The sequence below is a fragment of the Aristolochia californica genome, unplaced genomic scaffold (assembly GCF_029961685.1).
Source record: "Aristolochia californica isolate CCGP_79_NKW_82.1479 unplaced genomic scaffold, dmAriCali1.0.hap1 SCAF_15, whole genome shotgun sequence".
NCBI classification, from domain to species: Eukaryota; Viridiplantae; Streptophyta; class Magnoliopsida; order Piperales; family Aristolochiaceae; genus Aristolochia; species Aristolochia californica.
In genome coordinates this window covers 22,817,825-22,842,777 of record NW_027181826.1, presented here as the reverse complement: position 1 = coordinate 22,842,777, position 24,953 = coordinate 22,817,825, and the positions used below count along the sequence as shown (strand labels likewise).

Sequence of the window (24,953 nt, the reverse complement as noted above, 5' to 3'; positions counted from 1 at the left end):
CGAGTTGTTAAAGTGTCTTAATCCTACATATAAAAACAGTCAGTTTCTCTGATTGATAACTTTCTATGTTAATAAGTATGAAAATGTTAACGATAGAGTCAAAGTCACAAGTCGTTTTAGTTAGGTGACTCGGGGTATTCTTGTGCTTTCAATTTGCATATTGTTCTCAAGGGATTCATAAATATTACTTGCTTATGCAAGCAGACTGCGTATACTTGCAGGCATAGACTAAATCATACTGGAAAAAGGTTTTCATTGGGGTAGATACTGGTTTAGAGCTCATTTTAAATAGACATGTTCAACTAAAACCTGCTCAAATTCAGTCTATAAAAGGGCACTCGCTCTCGTCTTCTTCCGACCATAACTGCTTCTTCCTATTCTTCTTCTCCTTTGCATAGAAGCAATGAAGATGGCCGGAAACATCCTTGTTGTTTTCCTTCTCTCCTTAGCTGCTTTTCAGGCATTTGCATTCGATCCGAGTCCACTTCAGGACATCTGCGTGGCGGACCTTAACAGCAATGGTACTGTAACTACCTAGGCTGCTCTCCACGGTTCTGTTCTTTAGATGCATTCGCATGGGTTGAGTGATAACTCTATTCTTCTTTTTGTGTTTTTTTTGCAGTTCGAGTAAATGGGTTCGTCTGCAAGGACCCCATGCTCGCCGTCGCGGAGGATTTCTTCTTCTCTGGGCTTGACAAAGTGAGAACCCCAACAAACGCTGTTGGCTCCACAGTGACAGCACTGAATGTTACCCTGGTTCCTGGTCTCAACACTCTGGGCATCACCCTGGTTCGGATTGACTACGCACCCTACGGCCAAAACCCTCCCCACACACACCCACGAGCTACTGAGATTTTGATTGTCCTGGAGGGCTCGTTGTTTGTTGGTTTTGTCACCTCCAACCCTGAGAATCGCCTCATAAGCAAGGTGCTCCAAAAGGGAGATGTGTTCGTCTTCCCAATCGGACTCATCCACTTCCAATTCAATGTGGGGAACACTAATGCAGTGGCGATTGCAGCTCTGAGCAGCCAGAACCCTGGAGTAATCACCATTGCTGATGCTGTTTTTGGGTCGAACCCGAAGATTTCCGCTGATATTCTGGCTAGAGCTTTCCAGGTGGATAAGAAAATCATTGACCTTATACAGTCCAAGTTCTAAACAAGGAGATAACTTCGTTTTCCTCCATGTTTGAATAATAATCCAAGTGTTTCTCTGTTCTGTAACAAAATAAATTTTAGCAGTTCTGTAGCATCTGCTGAATAAATAGTGCTGGCGGCTGAAGGGTTTATGACCTTGCCACCCTGATAATGAAGTTCTTGAATGTTTCTCATTAATTCGCTATCGTTCAACTTTCTTACACCGTTACTTGGCTGTCTTTACAAGGTAGTGGTCAATTCAAATAACAGAATTACTATTCAAAGTGTGACAAATATTTTTGTGAGGTGAGTTCTTATGGTATGACAAGTTCTTATGACTACTCCTGTCATTAAATATAGTCAATTAACTCAAACTTTGGCATATAAAAACACTGTGGACAACATAAATGAATCTACAGGTCACAAATCATTTTAGCCCCAATTTAGTTGATGTCACTTGTATGGGTTCACATTTAACAACTCATAAACTCACAAGACATATAAGCTAGGTATAATGCCATTATAAGAGGTGTACATATATATTTTTTCATGGTAAAGATAATGCTTGCATGCATGTTGTATTTAACAATAGGGTCTTGCCTGTAATTTTAATGATATTACAGGGGTATACAAGCATTATCTTAGAAAGCTAAGGGTCTCTTTGGAACCCCACGGAAAATAAAATAAAATAAAATAAAACAAAAGGAGAATTTGACTATTATTATACAATCTTATTTTTGTACAATCCTATTAAAAAAAAGAGGTGTTTTTGTAAACATCGATAGCTTTTCTTAGGAAAAAAATTATGTACAACCAATTTTTGCTAGAGTCCAGCCTCCTTTCCCATTTTGGTACTACAAAGTTAAGGTAACAATGGTAAGATGGGGACGAGGTTGTAAACAAAACACTCTTATTCCTTGGAAGGAAAAGAAAGAATCATTTTGTGAGTCAAGGATAGTTTTTAAAACTTACTCTTAAAACTATTGATTATGCTTTTTATCATCTCCAAGCTTAGGTAGAGAAAGGAAGAGTATTTGAAATAAAAAATTCCCATTAGTCCTATGTAAAAACTCATTCACCGGTGTAAATAGACTTATTAGAGTCTTCTATTTTACTGGCTCATTTTTTCTATTTCAAGGAATCTGGTCTCTTCCTCGTGCCTCTACGGGCTATTATCATAGCACTAAAAAGCTTAAGTAGGGAACAAATTGTTAATAGAAATGACCACTTACATTCTTTTATGCAAATGATCCTGTGAAAAAGACTCATTCACCTTGAAGAAGAGAAATTCATACTTCAAAAAATCTCAACAATTGGGATGAACCTGCAACCTTAATTTTTTCATTTGATTTTGATATTAAAGAGATTAATATTTCTGAATTATGAAACTTTCTTTAACTTGATTCTAAATATTAGAAAACACAAAAAAAGTCAAAACACATTGATATTGCTTGGTAATGAGCCAAGAGAAAAAAAGTTGAGAGCTTTCATTCATGTCTTGCATATTTGCTTTTTGCGAGCTGCTGTTTTAGATTTCAACACAAATAGAAACACAAAAGAAGGCCTGCTTGCACTCCTGAGAGGAGACACCAACAATCCCACTATAGAATCCCTCAATAAGTACTTGCACCATTACCATTTCCATCTCATTCCACAAAAGATAATAGAGCTTGATAGATAAACTAAAGAACTTTCATTCAATGAGATGAAAACACAGAAAGTCATGTAACAGAGTACATCTCCTTCCCTTTATTTCACACCCACGACAAATCATTTCTCATTCCATACTTGCTCAAAGGTGTGGAGAAGAAACAAAAGACAGAAAATTGTAAAAAAAAAAAAAAAAAAGAAACAAACAAAGAGAAGTAGCCATCACCTCATGTAGATGTAGTGCCATTGGATTGATATAGGAAGCTCCATTAATGGGGTTTTTGTTCTCCTTACTGAACGCCTCTCTCCATCTTTGACAAGACAAAGGAGAGTCTAAAACCTAAAACCCATTTTTCCTGAGGCGGTCTCCTTCCCCATTTATACAACAGAGAATGAGATTACCATAAATGAGTGGAGTAATGGCAACAACCAAAAATGAACAACTTTTTTTTTGCCGTTTCATGTTGGTTATTGAAGAGCTGTCCCAAGGGAGATTTATCCGAAAAGGCATCTTCAGCAATGGATTCTGAGGTGATTTTTGGGGAAAGGACATCCACAGTTGGAGAAAAAGGAGGAAGAAGAGAACAAAAAGTCTCAAAGGAACGAATTCGGTGACATCAAGAAGTTTCAAAGTAGATTCAAAACGTGGAGTTATTTGAATAAGATAAGCATGAAGTGAATGTCACCTTGTGGAGAAGCCGAACACCATACAATGAAAGTTGTTGCAACTTTGATGTCATCTCCCTTGTGGGATTTTCTCTGCCATGGACGTGTGTGACGACTATTCAAATTTTTTTCTTTTTTGGGAAATTTGGGTTGTCTTTGAAATTAGTATCTAATTTGCTAACTAAGGTAAAATTTTCACGTTTCAACTTAGAAGTTTTTAGGCATGAAATGTTTCACGATGTTGTCAATACGTGTCTTTTACTATTTAGGCAATGTCAAGGAGGGTAATATAGAAATTATTGCCAGATACCAATTGATAAACACTTCGTATCGGCCAGTACCGGACTTTCTAGAGATAATATATCTGTGTAGTCGGGTCCTAGGTCTATCTCAAAATATTTGTACTCACTAATCCACGTGGGACTATTCCTTAACACTCCCCCTCACGTGTAGGCCTTTTTGTTGTGGCTCTACATGTGGACATTTTGGGTGGAGGCCCACATATGAGTATTTGCTCTAATACCATATGAAGTTGAGTCCAAGGTCCGTCCCAAAATGACTAGCCAACTTTGGAAGTGTCTTTTTCAACTAATAAACTCAAAATCTTTATACTCACTAATCCATGTTGGACTATTCTTTAACAATGATCCATGTACAACGTTGTTTTGGCTCTACAACTTAACATATGTTGTATTAATTTTTCACTCTATGCCGGTAATTTTTATTTTTTGAAATTTTTATGATATGTGTAGGTTAATTATTTTAATGGGCCAATATTAATGGGTCAGGGACATGAGTGGGGACCCAGCATGGATGAGTTGAGGAATTGGGAAACTGGGCGGGACGTGGTTGGTTTCCCAACCCTGTTCAGGTCTTTTGTTCGGGTTCGGGTTTTCAAATTTATAATTCGAGATTGTGTTCTGGTTTTGAGAAACCCGACCAAAGTCTGACCCTACACGTGCCCACCCCCTGGGTGTACACTGAACGGAATAAGTTATTCTTTATATATTTATTTACCTATTTATCAAATCGATTAAATAAATAAAATAATAAAAATATTAGTTATAATTTAAAAATTATAAATATATGAAAACCACAACTATAGGAATACCTAAAAAAAATGTCATTCTAATATACAATAAAATATCTAAAAATATTAAAAATTCCTAAAAAAGATGTACTTGAATCGTATTTGATCTCAAACATACATTCACTCAAAAAAAATTATTGAATTATTTTAGGTAACCATTTAATCAGGTATGAAATAAACAAAAAAAAAATCCAATAAATAGATAAAATTGAAACTGCAATCATCACATCCCAATTCTATCCAAATAAACCTTCATTGACAACTCATAAGCAAGGTCCTTGCGTTATTATTGTGGTCGTTGCCTACTCCATAAAAGACACACAAATCTACAAATTAGTCATTTTAATTCTTATCAGCCTCTAATTGAGATTATACAACATAAATTGATATAGCATAGACTCACAAAATGATAAAGGGAAAGTAACATTACATCGACTACCATTTCTTTTGATGTAGGTTCGAATAATCTTAATTATCCTTCTCGTAACAATTAGTGGAAAATGGAGAAAGTTTAATTGATGGTGTTTCAGTTATAACTAAGCTCTTCCATGTTCGAGTTTGGCTCATTCTAACTAATGAGTTTAGGTTAAACTTAAAATTTTACATGACTTAGAAAAAATCAAATTAAGTTTAACTAAGACCAAGTTGAGCCTGAGTTGCTTGTGAATTGGTTGGATTTTGTGCCTCCTCTATTTCCAATAATCATGTAAAAATTTAGTTAAAAGTAGGGATAATTGAGGCGAGTTAAACATGTAGTCAAGCCCCACATCACCCAAGTAACTCAACTTGTATTGACCCATAAACCTAGGAATGGGTTTTACATTTCATCCCATGAGTTGAGGAAGAACTAGAAAAAAAACGTCACTGGGTTTCAAGTTAATCTGACCCACATCGTTTTATACCCATAATACTTTTTAGGAAATATATGGATGACATTTATTTTAATGATATAATAATGTTATTTTATAAGTTTTCCTAGGGGCATTTAAAAAAATAAATGTTTTAAAGTATTTTGTATTTGGATGATAATGCCCAATGGCTTAAATAAAAAGAGTTTGATGTTGTGAGACTTTTTATGTGTATTGAGATTTTTTGATAATTTTTCAAAAAATTAAAAGTTTTACAATTTATAGATTTGGAGTTAGGTTAAAGTTTTACGATTTATAGTTTTTTGCCCTTGATTCCGATAATGGAAGCCTAGTCTTCATGTTTCTGTTACAACGGCATATCGTTCATAAGTAGGCTTTAAGAATGAGGAACACCTTAAATTCCGAGAAAGTAAGTCAAAAAGCTAAGATCTTTAAGTGAAAATCTTTTAATAGGAAGGGAAATGAACATAGCTATAACTTGAAAATTATCTCCTGTAAAAATGATGTCAATGTTATAGGATTTATTTACTGTCAAAGTGTTTGAACTTCGTTATTAAGATTAGTGCATCACAAGGAGTTGTTAAAGTGTCTTAATCCTTCAACAAAAACTGGACAGTTTCTCTAAAACTTTTGATAACCCTCTATATTAACAAGTATGAAAATTTTAACGATAGAGTCAAAGTCTCTAGTCGTTTAGCTAGGTGACTCGGGGCATTCTCGTGCTTTCCACTTGCATATTGTTCTCACAGGATTCATCAATATTACTTGGTTATGGAAGAAGACTGCGTATACTTGTAGGCATAGACCAAATCATAATGGAAAAAGGTTTTGACTGGGGTAGGTACTGGTATAGAACTCATTTTAAATAGACTTCAACTAAAACCTGCTCAAATTCAGTCTATAAAAGGGCTCTCTTCTTCTTTCGACCATAGCTGCTTCTTCCTCTTCTTCTTCTTCTCCTTCGTATAGAAGCAATGAAAATGGCCGGAAACATCCTTGTTGTTTTCCTTCTCTCCTTAGCTGCTTTTCAGGCATTTGCATTCGATCCGAGTCCACTTCAGGACATCTGCGTGGCGGACCTTAACAGCAATGGTACTGTAACTACCTAGTCTGCTCTACACGGTTTTTTTCTTTAGATGCATTCGCATGGGTTGAGTGATAACTCTATTCTTCTTTTTGTGTTTTTTTTTGCAGTTCGAGTAAATGGGTTCGTCTGCAAGGACCCCAAGCTCGCCGTCGCGGAGGATTTCTTCTTCTCTGGGCTTGACAAAGTGAGAACTCCAACAAACGCTGTGGGCTCCACAGTGACAGCACTGAATGTTACCCTGGTTCCTGGTCTCAACACTCTGGGCATCACCCTGGTTCGGATTGACTACGCACCCTACGGCCAAAACCCTCCCCACACACACCCACGAGCTACTGAGATTTTGATTGTCCTGGAGGGCTCGCTGTTTGTTGGTTTTGTCACCTCCTAACCCCGAGAATCGCCTCATAAGCAAGGTGCTCCAAAAGGGAGATGTGTTCGTCTTCCCAATCGGACTCATCCACTTCCAATTCAATGCGGGGAACACCAATGCAGTGGCGATTGCTGCTCTGAGCAGCCAGAACCCTGGAGTAATCACCATTGCTGATGCTGTTTTTGGGTCGAACCCGAAGATTTCCGCTGATATTCTGGCTAGAGCTTTCCAGGTGGAAAAGAACATCATTGACCTTATACAGTCCAAGTTCTAAACAAGGAAATGCTTCGTTTTCCTCCATGTTTGAATAATAATTCAAGTGTTTCTCTGTTCTGTAACAAAATAAAATTTAGCAGTCCAGTGGCATCTGCCGAATAAATAGGTGCTGGCGGATGATGGGTTTATGTCCTTGCCACACTGATGTCACTTGTATGTGTTCACATTTAACAACTCATAAACCCACAAGACATATGAGCTAGGTATAATGTCATTATAAGAGGTGTACATATATATTTTTTCATGGTAAAGATAATGCTAGCATGCATGTTGTATTTAACAATAGGGTCTTGCCTATAATTTTAACGATATTACAGGGGTAGATAATAGTGCTATCTTGCATACACCAATTTTAAGGTTTTTTTCAGGGGAAATAATTCTGAGTTTAGAGAGGGTGCAAGACTCCTCCCATTCTCAACTTCTTCCTCTCCTGTGTTGTGGCTTGCAAGAATAAGGCAAAAAATTTCGTAAGCTATTTTAATAAAATATATTTAAATTATATGGCCATATTCAGAATTTAATATCTATCAAACCACATTTAGAAATATGATATCTAAGAAGGTCAAATTTTAAAATTTAAGCTATTATTTTTAATAATAAAATATAATAAATGTCATTGTTGTAAATATAAAGCGTAAGTGGTGTTTTTGTAAACAACGATAGCTTTTCTTGAGAAAAAAACATATGTACAACCAATTTTTGCTGGAGTCCAGCCTCCTTTCCCATTTGGGTACTACAGAGTTAAGGTATTGATGGTAAGATGGGGACGAGGTTGTAAAAAAACACTCTTATTCCTCAAATGGAAAAGACATAATCTCTTTGTGAGTCAAGGACGAGTTTTTGAAACTTACTCTTAAAACTATTGATTATGCTTTTTAACATCTCCAATCTTAGGTAGAGAAAGGGAAAGTCTTTGAAATAGAAAATTCTCATTAGTCCAATGTAAAGACTCATTTACCGGCATAAATAGACTTATTAGAGTCTTTTGTTTTATTGGCTCTTTTTTTGTATTTCAAGGAATTTGATCTCTTCCTCGTGCCCCTATGGGCCATTATCATAGCAATAAAAAACTTAAATAGGGAACAAATTGTTAATAGAGAAGGAAACAAACAAAGAGAAGTAGCCATCACCTCATGTAGATGTAGTGCCATTGGATTGATATTGGAAGCTCCATTAATGGGGTTTTTGTTCTCCTTACAGAACACCTCTCTCCATCTTTGACAAGACAAAAGAGAGTCAAAAACCTAAAACCCATTTTTCCTTAGGCGGTCTCCTTCCCCATTTATACAACAGAGAATGAGATTACCATAAATGAGTGGAGTAATGGCAACAAGCAAAAATGAGCAACTTTTTTTCTACCGTTTCAGGTTGGTTATTGAAGAGTTGTCTCAGGGGAAATCTATCTGAAAAGGAATCTTCTGGAATGGGTTATGAGGTGATTTTTGGCGAAAGGACATCCACAGTTGGAGAAAAAGGAGGAACAAGAGAACAAAAAGTCTCGAAGGAACGATTTCGGTGACATCAAGAAGTTTCAAAGTAGAATCAAAACGTGGATTTATTTGAATAAGAAAAGCACGAAGTGAATGTCTGCTTGTGGAGATACATTGAGAGTAGAAAAAAGTTGAGAGTTTTCTTTGATGTCTTTCATATTTGCATTTTACAAGCTGCTCTTTCATATTTCAACACAAATAGAAACACAAGAGAAGGCCTGCTTGTACTTCTGAGAGGAGACACCAGCAATCCCATATTAGAATCCCACAATAAGTACTTGTACCATTACCATTTCCATCTCTTTCCACAACAGATAATAGAGCTTGATAGATAAACTAAAGAACTTTCATTCAATGAGATAAAAAAACAGAAAGTCATGTACCAGAGTACATCACTCAAAATTTCTCCTCCCCTTTATTGCACACCGATGGCAAATCATTTCTTTTTCCACGTGAGACTATTTTTTAACACTCCCCCCTCACGTGTAAGTCCTCTTTTGTGGCTCTACATGTAGATAATTTGGGTGAAGGCCCACGTATGAGTACCTGCTCTGATACCATGTAAAGTTGGGTCCAAAGTCCATCCCAAAATGACTAACCAACTTAGAAAACCTATTTTTCAACTAATAAACTCAAGATCTTTGTACTCACTAATCCATGTGAGACTATTCCTTAACAATATTCACCAAGTTGTCCATGTTGGAAATCTTCCATTAACTTAATGTTGCTAGAAATTATTGCACTGCTACTCAGCTCATGACCAGATTATGAGCTTTGATGACCAAATGAGAGTGGAAGTAAATATTAACTTCATACTGTATTCTTATCGTTTTGGATAACTTTCGAGGTGGGTATATAGAAGTCATTGAATCTTTTTTTTTTGTGTGTGTCTAGGATTGTGTTAACCTAATTAAACTATTGCAATTTACCTTTGTGGGTGAATCAATATAATTGGCATTATTAGTCTCTTTATTATAATGGTGTTTAACTATTTTACTTATTAGATTTAACTTGAGATACATTGAGAGTAGATTAGCAATTTGAGTTACATTGATAAATTGATACTTATTCTCCACCTCTAGGTTTGTGTTTTATAGCACCTAATACATTGATCTCATATATGTATGAATTCCCCTTAATTACAAGACAAACTTTGAATGGTTTAATCCGCCATTCTTAACACATTTTCAAAGAGGAAAATATAAGTGAAGTGAGTTTATAGCAATCTTGAATGTATTTGTATTAAATTTTTTTGTGCATTGTGGTCCCTTCCATTGTCATGTAAAAAATATTCCATTTTATAAACAATAGTTATATATAATAATACCATAATAGTTTGACAAAATATTCAATAAGTCTTTTAAAATCTAAATCCAACATATTAAACCTTGTGCCTCCTTGGGTTCACTTAAAACGTGTACTTGAACTTCTTTCTCTATCAATTTGTTGGCTACTAAGGTCAAGTTTTTCTTTTGCCATTAGAAAGTAATTGACATTAATAGGAGTTAAGATTAAGATTAATCTGAGTTCCAAGTTTAGTGTATGAGCGGAAGCACCAGTGTCCAAGAGCTAGTCAGAGGGTGTGGATCCATTGAGAGAGCACGATCTAGTGAAAGCCATAACAAGATGGACACGAGACTCACTGGACTCATTGCAGGTATAATGATCAGCATAGTGACCGATAAGATGACATATCTAGCAGCGAGGAGGGCGGTACCCTTGACTAGAATGAGGCCAGCCTCGGTTGACATCATGACGGCCATAACCATTGGTTTGGCCATGGGTATGACAATTCAAATAACAGATTTACTGTTCAAAGTATGACAAATATTTTAGTGAGGTGAGGTACATACCTACCTTGAAATATGGTATGACAAGTTCTTATGCCTACTCCTGTCATTAAATATAGTCAATTAATTCGAACTTTGGCATATAAAAACTATGTGGGCAACATAAATGAAACTACAGGTAAGTCACAAATCATTTTGGCCTCAACTTAGTTGATGTCACTTGTATGGGTTCACATTTAACAACTCATAAACTCACAAGACATATGAGCTAGGTATAATGTCATTATAAGAGGTATACATATATATTTTTTCATGGTAAAGATAATGCTTGCATGCATATTGTATTTAACAATAGGGTCTTGCCTATAATTTTAATGATATTACAGGGGTGTTCAAGCATTATCTTAGATAGCTAATAGTGTACATAACAATGCTATCTTGCAGACACCAATTTTAAGGTTTTTTTCAAGGGAAATAATTCTCGAGTTTAGAGAGGGTGCAAGACTCCTCCCATTCTCAACTTCTTCCAGTGTTGTGGCTTGCAAGAATAAGGCAAAAAATTTCGTAAGCTATTTTAATAAAATATATTTCAATTATATGGCCATATTCAGAATTTAATATCTATCAAACCACATTTAGAAATATGATATCTAAGAGGGTCAAATTTTAAAATAACGTTATTATTTTTAATAATAAAATATAATAAATGTCATTATTGTAAATATAAAGCGTAAGTGGTGTTTTTGTAAACAGCGATAGCTTTTCTTGGAAAAAAAATTATGTACAACCAATTTTTGCTGAAGTCCAGCCTTCTTTCCCATTTTGGTACTACAAAGTTAAGGTATCGATGGTAAGATGGGGACGAGGTTGTAAAAAAACACTCTTATTCCTCAAAAGGAAAAGACAGAATCACTTTGTGAGTCAAGGACGAGTTTTTGAAACTTACTCTTAAAACTATTGATTATGCTTTTTATCATCTCCAATCTTAGGTAGAGAAAGGGAGAGCCTTCGAAATAGAAAATTCTCATTAGTCCTATGTAAAGACTCATTCACCCGTGTAAATAGACTTATTAGAGTCTTTTGTTGTATTGGCTCTTTTTTTGTACTTCAAGGAATCTGATCTCTTCCTCGTGCCCCTATGAGCCATTATCGTAGCAATAAAAAACTTAAATAGGGAACAAATTGTTAATAGAAATGACCTGTTACATTCTTTTATGCAAATGATCCTATGAATAAGACTCATTCACCTTGAAGAAGAGAAATTCATACTTCAACAAATCCCAGCAATTGGGGTGAAAGTGCAATATTATTTTTTTTCATTTGATTTTGATATTAAAGAGATTAATATTTATGAATTACTTTAACTTGATTCCAAAAAAGTTGAGAGCTTTCTTTTATGTCTTGCATATTTGCTTTTTGCGAGCTGCTGTTTTAACTTGTTTTAGACTCATTCACCTTGAAGAAGAGAAATTCATACTTCAACAAATCTCAGCAATTGGGGTGAAAGTGCAATATTATTTTTTTCATTTGATTTTGATATTAAAGAGATTAATATTGATGAATTATGAGACTTTCTTTAACTTGATTCCAAAAAAGTTGAGAGCTTTCTTTCATGTCTTGCATATTTGCTTTTTGCGAGTTGCTGTTTTAGATTTCAACACAAATAGAAACACAAGAGAAGGCCTGCTTGCACACTTGAGAGGAGACACCAACAATCCCACTATAGAATCCCTCAATAAGTACTTGCACCATTACCATTTCCATCTCATTCCACAACAGATAATAGAGCTTGATAGATAAACTAAAGAACTTTCATTCAATGAGATGAAAACACAGAAAGTCATGTAACAGAGTACATCACTCAGAATCCGTCCTCCCCTTTATTGCACACCCTTGACAAATCATTTCTCATTCCATACTTGCTCAAAGATGTGGAGAAGAAACAAAAGATAGAAAATTGTAAAAAAAAAAAAAAAGGAGACAAACAAAGAGAAGTAGCCATCACCTCATGTAGATGTAGTGCCATTGGATTGATATAGGAAGCTCCATTAATGGGGTTTTTGTTCTCCTTACATAACGCCTATCTCCATCTTTGACAAGACAAAAGAGAGTCTAAAACCTAAAACCCATTTTTCCTGAGACGTTCTCCTTCCCCATTTATACAACAGAGAATGAGATTACCATAAATGAGTGGAGTAATGACAACAACCAAAAATGACCAACTTTTTTTCTGCCGTTTCAGGTTGGTTATTGAAGAGCTGTCCCAGAGGGTATCTATCCGAAATGGCATCTTCTGCAATGGATTCTGAGGTGATTTTTGGGGAAAGGACATCCACAGTTGGAGAAAAATGAGGAAGAAGAGAACAAAAAGTCTCGAAGGAACGATTATAGTGACATCAAGAAGTTTCAAAGTAGATTCAAAACGTGGAGTTATTTGAATAAGATAAGCATGAAGTGAATGTCTACTTGTGGAGAAGGCAAATGCCATACAAAGAAAGTTGTTGCAGCTTTGATGTCATTTCCCTTACGGGATTTTCTCTGCCATGGACGTGTGTGACGTCGGTTCAATTTTTATTTTATTTTTTGGGAAATTTGGGTTGTGTTTGAAATTAGTATCTAATTTGCTAACTAAAGTATAATTTCCACGTCTCAACTCAATAGCTGTTAGGCGTGAAATGCTTCACCATGTTGTCAATACGTGTCGTTTACTATTTAGGCAATGTCAAGGAGGGTAATATATAAACACTTCATATCGGCCAGTACCAGACTTTCAGGAGATGATATATCTGTGTAGTCAAGTCCTAGGTCCATCCCAAAATGACTAGCCAACTTAAGAAATCTCTTTTCCAACTAATAAACTCAAAATATTTGTACTAACTAATCCACGTGGGACTATTCCATAAAACTCCCCTCACGTGTAGGCCTTCTTGTTGTGACTCTACATGTGGACATTTTGGGTGGAGGCCCACATATGAGTATTTGCTCTGATACCATATGAAGTTGAGTCCAAGGTCCATCCCAAAATGACTAGCCAACTTAGGAAGCGTCTTTTCAACTAATAAATTCAAAATTTTTATACTCTCTAATCCATGTGGGACTATTCCTTAACAATGATCCATGTACCAACTCAGTGTAGAGTGTTGATTTGGCTCCACAACTTAACATATGTTGTATTAATTTTTTACTCTAGCCTATAATTTTTATTTTTTGAAACTTTTATGGTTTGTATAGATTAATTATTTTTATGGGTCGGGGACATGAGTGGGGACCCAGCATGGATGAGTTGAGGAATTGGGAAACGGGGCAGGATGTGGTTGGTTTCCCAACCCTGTTCAGGTCTTGTTTTTGGGTTCGGATTTTCAGATTTATAGTTGGAGATTGTGTTCTGGTTTTGAGAAACCTGACCTAAGCCTGACCCTACCCGTGCCCACCCCCTGGGTGTACACTGAACGGAATAAGTTATTTACCTATTTATCAAATTGATTAAATAAATAAAATAATAAAAATATTAGTTAAAATTATAAAATTATAAATATATAAAAACCACAACAATAGATATACCTAAAAACAATGTCATTCTAATATATAATAAAATATCTTAAAATATTACAAATTCCTGAAAAAGATGTACTTGAATTGTATTTTATCTCAAACATACATTCACTCAAATAAATTATTGAATTATTTTAGGTAAGCATTTAATCAGGTATGAAATAAACAAAAAAATCAGGTAAATAGATAAAATTGAAACTCCAATCCTCATATCCCATTTCTATCCAAATAAACCTTCATTGACAACTCATAAGCAAGGTCCTTGCGTTATTATTGTGGCCCTTTCCATAAAAGACACCCAAATCTGATCAATTAGTCATTTTAATTCTTATCAGCCTATATTTGAGATTATACAACATAAACTGATACAACATAGACTCACAAAATGATCAAGGGAAAGTAAAATTACATCCAATACCATTTCTTTTGATGTTGGTAAGTAAGATTACATGGAATACCATTTCTTTTGATTTAGGTTCGAATAATCTCTTCAATAACTAAGCTCTTCCATGTTCGAGTTTGGCTCGTTCTAACTAATGAGTTTAGGTTAAACTTTGAATTTGACACGACTTAGAAAAAATCAAGTTGAGTTTAACTAAGACCAAGTTGAGCCTGAGTTGCTTATGAATTGGTTGGATTTTATGCCTCCTCTATTTCCAATAATCGTGTAAAAAGTTAGTTAGAAGTAGGGATAATTGAGGCGAGTTAAACATGTAGTCAGGCCCCACATCACCCAAGTAACTCAACTTGTGTTGACCCATAAACCTAGGGATGGGTTTTACATTTCACCCTGTGAGTCGAGGAAGGAACTGGAAAAAAATATGTCATTGGGTTTCAAGTTAATCCGACCCACATGGTTTTATACCGATAGTACTTATTAGGAAATATATGCATGACATTTATTTTAATGATATAATAATGTTATTTTATAAGTTTTCCTAGGGGTATTGAAAAAAAGAAATGTTTTAAAGTATTTTGTATTTGGATAATAATACCCAATGGCTTAAATAAAAAGAGTTTGATGTTGTGAGACTTTTTATGCGTATTGAGATTTTTTTTATAATTTTTCGAAAAATTAAAAGTTTTACTGTTTATAGATCTTTTTAATGGGTCATTATCTTATGCATTAGGTGAATGGGGTGGGGCAAGGCATGGATGGGCTAGGGAGGATTGAGCTAGGGATGGGGCGAATATCAGGTTGAAGGATAAGGTAACACGTGGGGAAGAGGTTGATTTCACAACCCCATTCGGGATTTTTAATATCTATCAAGCCACATTTAGAAATTTGAAATCTAAGAGGGTCATATTTTTAAATTACACTATTATTTTTAATAAAAAATATAATTAATGTCATTGTTGTAAATATAAAGCGTAAGTGGTGTTTTTGCAAACAACAATAGCTTTTCTTAGGAAATAAATTATGTACAACCAATTTTTGCTAGAGTCCAGCCTCCTTTCCCATTTTAGTACTACAGATGTAAGCTATCAATAGTAAGATGGGGACGAGGTGGCATCGAATCGAGCTGAGCCTAGCCTCGAGCCTAAAATTATAATCGAGTTCGAGCCCAATAATTTTAACCGAGTTCAAGCTTCCACCAATATTTAAATTTTTGCATAAAATAAATATCAAATAAATTGTATATAAAATTATATATACACTCTGCATAAAATTATTCATAAGGGTTGCATAATTATGCATAAAATTTATTCAAAAAAAAATTCATTAGTCAAAAAGGAGCAATTTTGCATTTCCTCTCTCACTTTGACAATTATTGACATTCAAAATTCCCAAGTCCATTATTCAACTCAAAAAAAAAAAAAAAAAAAAAAGACATTATCCGTCTGGGCTTAATAAGGTTCATAATATTCTCACGTAAGAGAAACATATGATGTAACAAATCAAAAAGCACAAATATGTATGTTTTTGTTTAGGAGATCCAGTAAGAATATGAAATAATAGTATTTACTTGATTAAATTGGTCAATATTTGACGAATCCTTAACACATCACCAACAACCTAAGACAGAAAGTTGAAGAACAATCAACATCTAAAAAATTAAATAGTTAACTTATGTGGGCCATAATTTAGAAGCGAAAAAAATAGATTTGGCATCAAAATATTTTCTGAATCAGGTGCTAGACTATGCTATTATTGCTACTTAAACCCCTGTAAGGGTTTTTCTGTGCTCCTCTCCCGCCGAAACAGAGGAAACGACACCTGATTAGGCAGGAGTGTTGGCCCGACTCAGAGCCTTAGATGAAACAGCTTGAGTTCTCGCGTCTGACAGTCTTTCGGTGCCCTTGATTATTAGATTCCAAAGGTAAATACGGGAGTTCGGGAAGAATTTGTTACATATCTTGGTCCACCAAAACTTACTTCTTTCATTTTTGGGTGCAAACCCTATTGAATGTACAACCGAAATCAACTGAAGACGGCAACACATCAACACAAAAAAAAAAAAAAAAAATTGTGCTTTACCGAAAGAAAACACTAAAGGGTAGAAGAGATTCTATTCCCTTCTTTCTAATCCGGTGAGTTGCAACTTGCAACGGCCTATTGATACCAAATGAGTCACACCCTTTTTCAAGGGAGACCAAATACTCTCGCATTAAGAGAGGATAATGGCGCTTCTTTCTACCTTTGTACATTAGAGGTTAGTTTCAACTTGCGGGATTAGTTGGTACCGATAGGCCGCCCCTATTGGAAAACACAAAGGGGCAGAAAGAGATAGTATTTAAAACAGCCAACTCTACCTCAATCGCCACCCGTTTCCCTCTTCCCCCTGATTCATGAGAAGCAAAACGAAAGACAAAGATTTTGATAAATGATAACTTAATATTGAAGTCGAAGACGACTTCTACTTCCGGCACCTGCCTCCCTGGCCGCTCATCAAGTTAACGAGCCGACTCGCGAGCTTTCAAATTGAACCATGGTTTGGTCGAGCTCGGCTCATTAACTTAAATAAGCCTCATCTGGATCTGGAACTCGGTTCGATATCTAGATAAACCAAATCAAACCGAGCTGAGCCTAAGTTGCTCGCGAACCGGTTGAGTTCGATGCCACCCCTAGAGACAAGGTTGAAAAAACACTCTTATTCCTTGAAAGGAAAAGACAAAATCACTTTGTGAGTCAAGGACGAGTTTTTAAAACTTACTCTTAATCTGCTCCGTTGCTATCCTTGGTTAGAGCTTAACTATTGACTATGCTTTTTATTATCTCCAAGCTTAGGTAGAGAAAGGGAGAGTCTTTGAAATAGAAATTTCTCATTAGTCCTATGTGAAGGACTCATTCACCAATGTAAATAGACTTATTAGAGTCTTCTGTTTTATTGGCTCATTTTTTCTATTTCAAGATAGCTGGTCTCGTCCTTGTGCCCCCATGGGCCATTATCATAGCAAAAAAAAAAAAAAAAAACTTAAGTACAGACCAAATTGTCAATAGATTGAAAAATAACATGTTACATTCTTTTATGTAAATGGTCTTGTGAATAAGACTCATTCACCTTGAAGTAGATAAATTCATACTTAAGCAAATCGCAGCAATTGGGATGAAATTGCAATCTTATTTTTTTCATCTGATTTTGATATAATAGAGATCAATATTCTTGAATTCAGAGACTTTCTTTAACTGGATTCTAAATATTAGAAAACACTAAAAAAGTTCAAACACATTGATATTGCTTGGTAATGAACGAGGAGAAAAATTTGAGAGTTTTCTTTGATGTCTTTCATATTTGCATTTTACAAGCTGCTCTTCCATATTTTACACACAAATAGAAACACAAGAGAAGGCCTGTTTGCACTTCTGAGAGGAGACACCAGCAATCCCATATTAGAATCCCACAATAAGTACTTGTACCATTACCATTTCCATCTCATTCCACAACAGATAATAGAGCTTGATAGATAAACTAAAGAACTTTCATTCAATGAGATAAAAAAACAGAGAGTCATGTACCAGAGTACATCACTCAGAATTCCTCCTCCCCTTTATTGCACACCGACGACAAATCGTTTCTTTTTTCATACTTGCTCAAAGGTGTGGAGAAGAAACAAAAGAAAGAAAACTGTAAAAAGAAAAGAAAAGGAAAGGAAACAAACAAAGAGTAGTAGCCATCACCACATGTAAATGTAGTGCCATTGGATTGATATAGGAAGCTCCATTAATGGGGGTTTTGTTCTCCTTACAGAACGCCTCTCTCCATCTTTGACGAGACAAAAGAGTCTAAAACCTAAAGCGCATTTTTCCTGAGGCGGTCTCCTTCCCCTTTTATACAATAGAGAATGAGATTACCATAAATGAGAGGAGTAATGGCAGCAAGCGAAAATGAGCAACTTTTTTTCCGTCGTTCCAAGTTGGTTATTGAAGAGTTGTCCCAGGGGAAATCTATCCAAAAAGGCATCTTCTGCAATGGATTCTGAGGTAATTTTTGGGAAAAGGACATCCACATTTGGAGAAAAAGGAGGAAGAAGAGAACAAAAAGTATGGAAGGAACGATTTCGACGACATCAAGAAATTTCAAAGTAGATTCAAAACGTGGAGTTATTTGAATAAGATAAGTATGAAGTAAATGTCTGTTTGTGGAGAAGGCAAATGCCATGCAAAGGAAGTTGTTGCAGCTTTGATGTCATCTCCCTTGCGGGATTTTCTCTTCCATGGACGTGTGACACTGGTTAATTTTTTTTTTTTAGGAAATTCGAGTTGCATTAGTAATTAATATCTAATTTGCTAACTAAGGTGAAATTTCCACGTCTTGATGCAAAAGCTGTCAAGCATGAAACGCTTCACCATGTTACCGATACGTGTCTTTTCCTATTTAGGCAATGTAAAGAGGGCAATATAGAAATTATTGTGTGGTACCAATTGATAAAAAATTTGTATCGATAAGTATCGGACTTTCAAGAGACGATATATATGTGAAATTGGGTCCAAGGTCTATCCCAAAATGACTAGCCAAATTAGCAAACCTCTTTTCCAACTAATAAACTCAAAATCTTTCTACTCACTAATCCACGTGAGACTATTATTTAACACTCTCCCCTCACGTGTAAGTCCTCTTTTGTGGCTCTACATGTGGATAATTTGGGTGAAGACCCACGTATGAGTACCTGCTTTGATACCATGTAAAGTTGGGTCCAAAATCTATCCCAAAATGACTAACCAACTTAGAAAACCTATTTTCCAACTAATAAACTCAAGATATTTATACTCGCTAATCCATGTGAAACTATTCCTTAACAATATTCGCCAAGTTGTCCATGTTGGGAATCCTCCATTAACTTAATGTTTCTACAAATTATTGTACTGCTACTCAGCTCATGACCAGAGAATCCTTTGTTTTTTTTTTTTGTGTCTAGGCTTGTGTTAACCTAATTAAACTATTGCAATTTACCTTTGTGGGTGAATCAATATAATTGGAATTATTAGTCTCTTTATTTGACAAAAGATTCAATAAGTTTTTTAAAATTTAAATCCAACATATTAAAACCTTGTACTTGAACTTCTTTCTCTATCAATTTGCTGGCTACTAAGTTGAAGTTTTTCTTTTGTCCATTAGAAAGTAATTGACATTAATAGGAGTTAAGATTAATCAGACCTCCAACTTTAGTGAAAAATGGTCTTGTGACGAGAATAGTCTTTTTCTTTCGCAAACTGGTTTGTGAAAATACTCTGGTTTTTTTCGAGTCTTTACTTCCGCAGCTTTTTCTTCTATCTGAAACTGTTTTTGTGTAGAGAAGGGCAGATTAGTAAAGTTAGTGCCGTTAAAAGGCCCAAGAAAAATCGCGGGAAGGTAGTTAATTACAGGTGTCTTTGCCAGTTAACCATGGCCCAAGGATGCAGCAGAAAATTTAATACTTTATCAGTATTTCACTTTGAGATTCCCTAAAGTAACTGTTAATTAAATCGTCACCACCGTAGAGTTGGGGACTGAGGAGTTCCATTGTTGTTTCTTCATCGAACTTCTGCAAGGAAGGTAACATTTTCTTTTCTTCCATCATCTTTCCTCGTTTTTTTAAAGAATGTTGATGATACCCATCAGTTGCTGTGTTCTTCACGCCTGCTTTGTAAGTCAGACGCTTTCTTTTTTTAACTTTTTACTGTGATTTTTCTGGGTTTTCCTTTTTAATCCTCTTTATGTTAATAAAACGCCTTGTATTCGTAAAATTGGGGCTCATTATCGGGGATTTCTCTTACTCGTTGCTTCCGTTTCACTCAAACACCTTTTGAACTACCAATAGAGAGATTTCTGGGTTTTGAAGGCTTCCAGCGGTTTTTTACTGGAACTGGTAAGACCCTCGTGGTCGGTTAAAAACCAGTGCTCATGAACGTGCCACCCGAAAGTGGTTTTGAATATCTAATGAGAACATGTATTCCTTGTACCTTCCGGGCAACGGTTTGTTGATGAGGGAATTCTATCTTTGATTTTTTTTATTTGTTTTTAAATTCTGTTGAATGTTGTGTTGGGTACTAATGGGATTTTCTGAAAATGTTCTTCGACTGTACATTTCCCATAGTTTTCATCTTAATATGCATTTCTACCATAAACTAGTTAAGTATTATTTTTTTTTACTATTAATATGTTCTACTTAATTTTCTTACTTTTAGGTTTCTTCTTGAAAATATGCTTGTCTCAATTATGGAAATCTCTGGCTTCTATGGATTTCTTATCTGGATACTGCCTTGATAAACGTTTGGATTGCAGTTTCGTCTCTCTCTCTCTCTCTCTCTCTCTCTCTTAAATAATCTGATGTTGTTTGAACGTGGGTACGTGCTGCCGGTTATTTTCTCTTTCTCTTCTGTAAAAAAAATGTAATCTTGGGACAGTTATAGCTGCTGTTTGGATTTAAGATGGGGTTCCTCCAAATTTGGATTTTCTCCTATTTCTTATTCTCTCACCGCAAAATTCGATATTTTATGACTTGGAGGGACCTGGGTATGCTTGGAATATACTTCAAAGGACAAGGGCTTTTTTTTACCTCCTTAGTCTTTCCTTTTCCTTTCGTTTGTTAGTGGAAGGTAAGCTTGAAAACGTGTTGAATGTTCCAGTTCAGCTGCTAAATCTGACTTTGCTTAGTAGTATGTAAATAGAGATGGTAGATCTCACAGGAATTGATGTATTTAAAGGATCTGGGTCACCGCGTTTCTTCGTAGAAGAGAACCTGGGATCTAGAGCCTGAGTTATTCTCTGTCCTGTTCTTTTTTTTTTTTCCTTTCTTCGTTTGCAAAGAAGAGGAGAAGGGAGCTTCTCGAAGGTAATGCTGATCTGAGATTTATTTGTGTAATTTGAAGTAATTGTGTTTCTGGGTTAATCTTTTATTTGGAAGTTTTAGTCGCTCGGATCTTAGTGAGGTTTTCAGCAGTTCATTTCTTTCTCAGGATCTGAGTTTATCTTTGAAGAATTTCTGGTATTCCTCAATTGGGTTTCGTTTGAATCTTTCCTGCTTCTTGTGTTGGAGAGATTTTTAGCTAAATGGTCAGATCTGAGATTATACTTAGAGCCTGCTGTGGATCTGTTGCTGTTTTTTTCTGTATTTGAGTGTGATCTCCCTCTTTTATAATCTTGCCAACTTTCTGGTAATTCTTTTCTTATATCCGGCATATGTTTGCCATAGTGAAATTGGCTTATACGGTTTCATTCTGAAGTTGAAATGAGTTCTCTGCTCGTCTTTCAAATATTTTCTCATGTACTCTATTGTTCTGATCTTACCCAGTTTTCGTTGTAGTTTTATTCGCATCTCCCAAGTTCAGCTACATTATTAACAACAAGATTAGTTTTTTCAATTTGCTTGTAGATATTTTTTCCTTGCTTCTTAATTTGATCACTTTATCTTTTTAAATTCATTATATTTGTTTCTGTTTACTGTTTTGAATGACAACTAGAGTAACTGCCTCAAATACCTTCTATCTTTTACTAGGCTTCCCGTGTGCTTGATACCTTTGTAGTATCCTAGATGATTCTTCTTGCTTTCTTAGTGTTGATGAATTTGAGTTCATCAATCTCTTGTGACATTTTAAACTTATTCAAGTTACCTGTAAGGATTTTTTAATTGTTTTCTATACCTCAATGGAGGAAGTGACTCTGAGCCCTCATCTCTTTTTTTCCCCTGACCTCTTATGAAAAATTGGTGCTTGAGAATGCTGGATGTTTCGGTCAATAGTTTAGGAGTGCCTAGATTCAGAGTGGTTGCTGTTGTAGTACCTCCCCTGACTGACTTTATTACTTTTTGTTTTCATTCAGGCTATATACCAGAGAAACAAACATCAGAAAACTGAAAAAGAATCAAAATGGTGAAGATCTGCTGCATCGGAGCTGGGTATGTTGGGGGGCCCACCATGGCTGTGATTGCCCTCAAATGTCCTGCCATTGAAGTGGTTGTGGTTGACATTTCGGTTGCTCGCATTGCAGCCTGGAACAGTGAACAACTTCCAATCTATGAACCTGGCCTGGAAGATGTTGTCAAGGGGTGCCGAGGAAAGAACCTATTCTTCAGTAGCGACGTAGAAAAGCATGTTAATGAAGCTGACATAATCTTTGTTTCAGTTAACACTCCCACCAAAACTCGTGGTCTTGGAGCTGGCAAAGCTGCTGATCTGACCTACTGGGAGTCTGCTGCTCGTATGATTGCCGATGTTTCCAAATCTGATAAGATTGTGGTTGAAAAGTCAACTGTTCCTGTTAAAACTGCCGAGGCAATTGAGAAGATCCTGACCCACAACAGCAAAGGCATAAACTTCCAGATCTTATCAAACCCCGAGTTCCTTGCAGAGGGGACTGCTATTCAGGACCTTTTCAACCCCGATCGAGTCCTCATTGGAGGCCGGGAGACACCAGAAGGTCGGAAAGCAATTAAAGCACTTGCAGATGTTTATGCTCACTGGGTACCAGAGGATAGGATCCTATCGACCAATCTCTGGTCAGCTGAGCTCTCAAAGCTTGCTGCTAATGCCTTCTTAGCTCAGAGAATTTCCTCTGTCAATGCGATGTCAGCTTTATGTGAAGCAACCGGTGCCGATGTGTCAGAAGTAGCGTATGCTGTGGGAAAGGATTCCAGGATTGGGCCCAAGTTTTTGAATGCCAGTGTTGGCTTTGGTGGCTCTTGCTTCCAAAAGGATATCCTCAACTTGGTGTACATCTGCGAGTGCAATGGGCTTCCAGAGGTAGCCAACTACTGGAAACAGGTGATCAAGATCAACGACTACCAAAAGAACCGGTTTGTCAACAGGGTTGTCTCGTCGATGTTCAATACAGTCTCCGGCAAGAAAATCGCCATCCTTGGTTTTGCCTTTAAGAAGGACACTGGTGACACCAGGGAAACTCCTGCCATTGATGTCTGTAAGGGGTTACTGGGAGACAAAGCCACCATTAGCATCTATGACCCGCAGGTCACCGAGGATCAGATCCAGCGGGACTTGTCCATGAACAAGTTTGACTGGGATCACCCAATTCATCTTCAGCCGATGAGCCCGACAGCGGTGAAACAGGTTTCAGTCGCTTGGGATGCTTATACAGCTACCAAGGGTGCCCATGGGATCTGCATTTTAACCGAGTGGGATGAGTTCAAGACACTCGACTACCAGAGGATCTACGATGACATGCAGAAGCCCGCTTTCGTGTTCGATGGAAGGAACATTATCAATGCGGAGAAGTTGAGGGAAATTGGATTCATAGTCTACTCCATTGGGAAGCCTTTGGATGCATGGCTCAAAGATATGCCTGCTGTGGCCTAGAGGAGAATGATGACAAGAGGAGTGGGAGGGAAAGGGGGGTAATATGGCTAGCTTATATCAGTTTTACGGGTCAATTGAACTGGGGAAAGCAGCTCATTTCATATTCTTTTTTTGTTCTAAATTTATTTTGTTTTAAACTGCTTTTCCTGTCTGTTTCTTTGTTTTGGAGGCTGGCTGTTATTCTATGAAGGGGAAGATAAACTCTATGGATGTCTATTTCCTATTTCTAATATTTTATGACATGTAAGGAGATGATGCAAGATCTGTTCCAGACATTTTCCAGAGTTCCAAAAAAAATATGGCTCAAACATGATAATAGACCAAAGTACACAGGATTTTCCTCTATATGGAGCTTAGTATGTTATCTTGAGTTAACTATATATTTAGTACAACAACGGGGGATCAAGGGGAATTTGCAGTGGTATTGGATCCAAGGTTTACCAGTGGACAACTATATACGTAAGGAGGCATTATGGTAATGACAACTCAATAAGATGTGGCATGATTTTGTAACTATACAAGTTGGTGTATGTCCTTTTTATATTTTTTTTCTTCTCTTAAGAGGTGTAGCCCTAAGGTCATGTTGGTAGCTCAAGAAAATGTGAATTTAAGCCGATTTTTGTGCTTCACTTTTTGAGTTGCCATTTTAGACTAGAGTTTGAGTTTTATCATTGGGCTAGGGGTGATTTTTCTTCTCTCACCATTGTTTTGTATAAGTTGGGTCTCTTAGTAAAGAACAAAGAGATCCCTAGCTTGAGGGAGAGAAGTAAAAAAAGTACAAGAAAGAAGTAACCAAAAATGTTCCATGTGTTGTGGTAATTAAATTTTATGTGACTAAAATTTCCAAGGGGGAGAACAAGATGAAGACTATAAGTAAGATGTGAATAGAACAAGATGAATGAAAGCAAGACAATCATAATTTCTTTGTCAAACTACACAAGATCAAAATTTCTTTTCCATGTACACAACTTTCTTGACCAAGATTATTTGCAAAGTAAAGTTACAAACACTAACTTCACGAGGAGTGTTAAAAGACACCTATGTGCATAGGTGGCATTATAGTAAATAGGACAACTCTTCAATAAGAGGTGGCATGACTTTGTAATTATACAAGCCAATGAATATTCTCTTATGTTTTTTTCTCTCAAGAAGGGCATTATTAACATTGTAAATATCTTTCTGAAACTATAAATACAACTCAATGGGCATAAAGAAGAGCATCAAACTTTAACTTCTTGAGACTCTCT

General features: G+C 36.1%; 2 protein-coding genes and 1 pseudogene across 3 annotated transcripts; all 3 read left to right on the top strand.

The window, feature by feature from the left end:
• The first annotated feature begins 403 nt into the window (after nucleotides 1-403).
• On the top strand, nucleotides 404-1,158 carry LOC137951352 (germin-like protein 8-2). 2 transcript variants are annotated; one of them, XM_068797956.1, is made up of 2 exons: nucleotides 404-521; nucleotides 629-1,158. In XM_068797956.1, exons 1-2 carry the CDS (start codon nucleotides 404-406, stop codon nucleotides 1,156-1,158), a joined length of 648 nt encoding a protein of 215 aa, XP_068654057.1. The 2 variants fall into 2 exon arrangements, with proteins under 2 accessions (XP_068654057.1, XP_068654056.1); XM_068797955.1 differs by having other exon boundaries at nucleotides 623-1,158.
• Nucleotides 1,159-6,385: 5,227 nt separating this feature from the next.
• Nucleotides 6,386-7,142, top strand: LOC137951362 (germin-like protein 8-2; annotated as a pseudogene).
• Nucleotides 7,143-21,027: 13,885 nt separating this feature from the next.
• Nucleotides 21,028-23,966, top strand: LOC137951532 (UDP-glucose 6-dehydrogenase 4). Its single transcript, XM_068798251.1, has 2 exons — nucleotides 21,028-21,230; nucleotides 22,217-23,966. Exon 2 carries the CDS (start codon nucleotides 22,264-22,266, stop codon nucleotides 23,704-23,706), a length of 1,443 nt encoding a protein of 480 aa, XP_068654352.1. The 5' UTR covers nucleotides 21,028-21,230; nucleotides 22,217-22,263; the 3' UTR covers nucleotides 23,707-23,966.
• Nucleotides 23,967-24,953: the final 987 nt, after the last annotated feature.